Below are 2,807 nucleotides of genomic sequence, written 5' to 3' on the forward strand. Positions count from 1 at the left end.
GTTCTTACACAAAAAGAACCATGCCTTTTTAGCCTACGTGGTGGATAAAATGAAAGAAGAAAGGAACATCAAGGACATCTCGGAAGTGCGTGCTTTTCCTGACGTGTTTGCTGAAGACCTTCCGGGAATACCTCCCGAACGACAAGTCGAATTTCGGATCGACTTGATACCCGGAGCCACACCAATCTCCAAATCACCATATAGACTAGCTCCTTCAGAAATGCAAGAGCTTTCCAGTCAATTGAGTGAATTACTGAACAAGGAGTTTATAAGGCCAAGCTTCTCTCCTTGGGGAGGTCCAGTCTTGTTTTTCAAAAAAAAGATGGTTCGTTTCGCATGTATATCGATTACTGTGAACTCAACAAGCTCACCGTCAAGAATCGATACCCTCTTCCTCGGATTGACGATCTATTTGACCAATTGCAAGGAGCAAGTTACTTTTTGAAGACAGATTTGAGGTCTGGTTATCATCAGTTGCGAGTCTGAGAAGAAGATATTCCCAAGACTACTTTTCGAACTCGCTACGGTCATTTTGAATTCGTGGTAATGCCCTTCGGTCTAACAAATGCACCTGCAACATTTATGGACCTGATGAACCAAGTCTGCCGACCCTACCTCGACAACTTCATGATCGTCTTTATCGATCATATACTCATCTCTTCACAAAGTAAAGAAGAACACAACCAACATCTGCGGCAGGTTTTCGAAACGTTAAGGGCTGAAAAGCTATACGCGGAATTCTCCAAATGCGAGTTATCGGTCCGCATAGTGGATTTTCTGGGCCATGTGGTCAGTAACGAGGGAATACATGTGTACCCTTCCAAGATCAAAGCAATTGAAGGTTGGGAAACCCCAAGAACCCCAACGGAGATCAGATCATTCTTAGGCCTCACTGGTTACTACAGGAGGTTCATACAGAATTTCTATAAAATCGCCAAGCCGCGCACCGCTTTAACTCAAAAGGGTGTACCCTTTATCTGGGGGAGGAAACAAGAAGCTGCTTTCCAAACCTTGAAACAAGCTCTACGCAACGCCCCTGTCTTGACTCTCCCAGAAGGGACGGAAGATTTTGTGGTGTATTGTGACGATCAGGGAGCTTACTTTGGAGTTATTTGGATTGGTTAAGACCGCCCTGATTGGGCTATTAGACGATCGCTATGCTACACTTTCTGAGGTTGCTGTTGCTGCACCTGTCGCGGCTGTTGCTGCCGTAGGGGTTCGAAAGGAGAGAGCTTTCCAGTACCTAGAGTTGGACAATATGAATCCCCCAGAGTTTGATGGGGTCAAGGACTCGATTATGTCGATAAGATGGTTGTCTAATGTGGAGGGTTGTTTCTTCACATTTTCTTGTTCGGATGACTAGAAGGTCAAGTTCCCCCTGAACCTTCTCAGGTTGGGGGTGAAGGATTGGTGGAGATTGATGACTAGTTCTTACACTCCTGAGTAGAGGTCTGCGGCGACTTGGGAGCGGTTCTCAGAGATGTTCCGTACAAAATATGTTCCCCTCGTGGAGAGGAGAGACTGGCTTAGGAGTACCTGGATCTGAGACAAACGATTGAATCGGTGACGGACATTCGGAAGTTTGTGTGTACCCAGAAATACATCACCCTCTCTAAGTTTCCGGATGGCGCAAGAAGATGAGAGATTGAGATAGATGATGGGTTTTAGTATACTACAACATCATATGGTGCACATACAAACCTAAATGCTTTGGATCTATGTTTTCTCTAATTATACATGCAATATTGTTTCCAAAGCATTAAGCCTACAACTAGCATACAATTGACATAAACAACATAAAATACTAGTTAGGAGTTTACCTCGTTATGTAGCTTGTAGAACTTGTTGTGTTTGGCCTTTAAGAACTTAGCACCAATAGTATGAATGCCTTAAATGGAATCACAACACACCTAGAACAAAGGATGACTTTTGAGAGAGTTTCTTCCACTCAAATCGGCTATAGTGACTCCAAGAACACTAGTGTATCAAGTAGCCAATTTTGGATGCTAAGGGGCTTCTTATATAGTGTGCGAATATTAGGGTTACACCATGTAAACCCTAATGTGCATGACCTTCCATATTCCTTAGGATCCATGGGTTTAAACCCCCATGGATCATCCATGGGTTGTAACATTGGTTTAGCCCAACGTAAAGAATCATGGATCATTGGCCCACACCATAAGAATGAATGATTTACCAAATCAATCCCCATATATTTAATTAGTCTCTTTTGATCACAACATTAATTCCAAATTAATTCTTGATCAATACTAATTAAATAATCTAATTTCATATTAATATATTAGAACTTATAATATGTTAATAAATCATAAATAACCACTTCTCAAAAGTCTATCCTATCAAATTGTCCTGGTGATATGCAAGCCAAATGGACCATGCTACTCTGAGGTCAAGTACATACCAATTATAGTTATGGGCTTAGACATCAAATCTAACCGTCTCCTACTTGGATAAGTCTAATAACTATTATTGCAAGTACGACTCCACAACCCGACTAGCAATCGTAGCTCTTAAAAGTCGTTGTCGAACTCTGACCTAGTCAATGACGCGTCCATTAGATAAGGGATCATATATTCCTTCATTCTAGATATCATATGGACTGAGACATAGATTATAATCATTATCTCTATCCATCTGTTGTTTCCCGATTTCCGATTTATGATGACCGACTAATTAAACAAATCAAATCAGTCCAGGCTTGGCCAAACATTAAGGGTGTCATCACTAAATCATCAAGGGGCCCACAGATATCGCTTTTATCCACATGTGGTAAAAGGAATCGATAA

At 41.6% G+C, this 2,807-nt stretch overlaps 1 protein-coding gene across 1 annotated transcript; it reads left to right on the forward strand.

The window, feature by feature from the left end:
* The first annotated feature begins 627 nt into the window (after positions 1 to 627).
* Positions 628 to 1,125, forward strand: LOC145140436 (putative mitochondrial protein AtMg00860). Its single transcript, XM_079073931.1, has one exon. The coding sequence runs from the start codon at positions 628 to 630 to the stop codon at positions 1,123 to 1,125; it is 498 nt and encodes a 165-aa protein (XP_078930057.1).
* The last annotated feature ends 1,682 nt before the right edge of the window (positions 1,126 to 2,807 follow it).

The sequence above is a fragment of the Lactuca virosa genome, chromosome 9 (genome assembly GCF_052849685.1).
Source record: "Lactuca virosa cultivar CGN04683 chromosome 9, Lactuca_virosa_CGN04683_v6, whole genome shotgun sequence".
Lineage (NCBI taxonomy): Eukaryota > Viridiplantae > Streptophyta > Magnoliopsida > Asterales > Asteraceae > Lactuca > Lactuca virosa.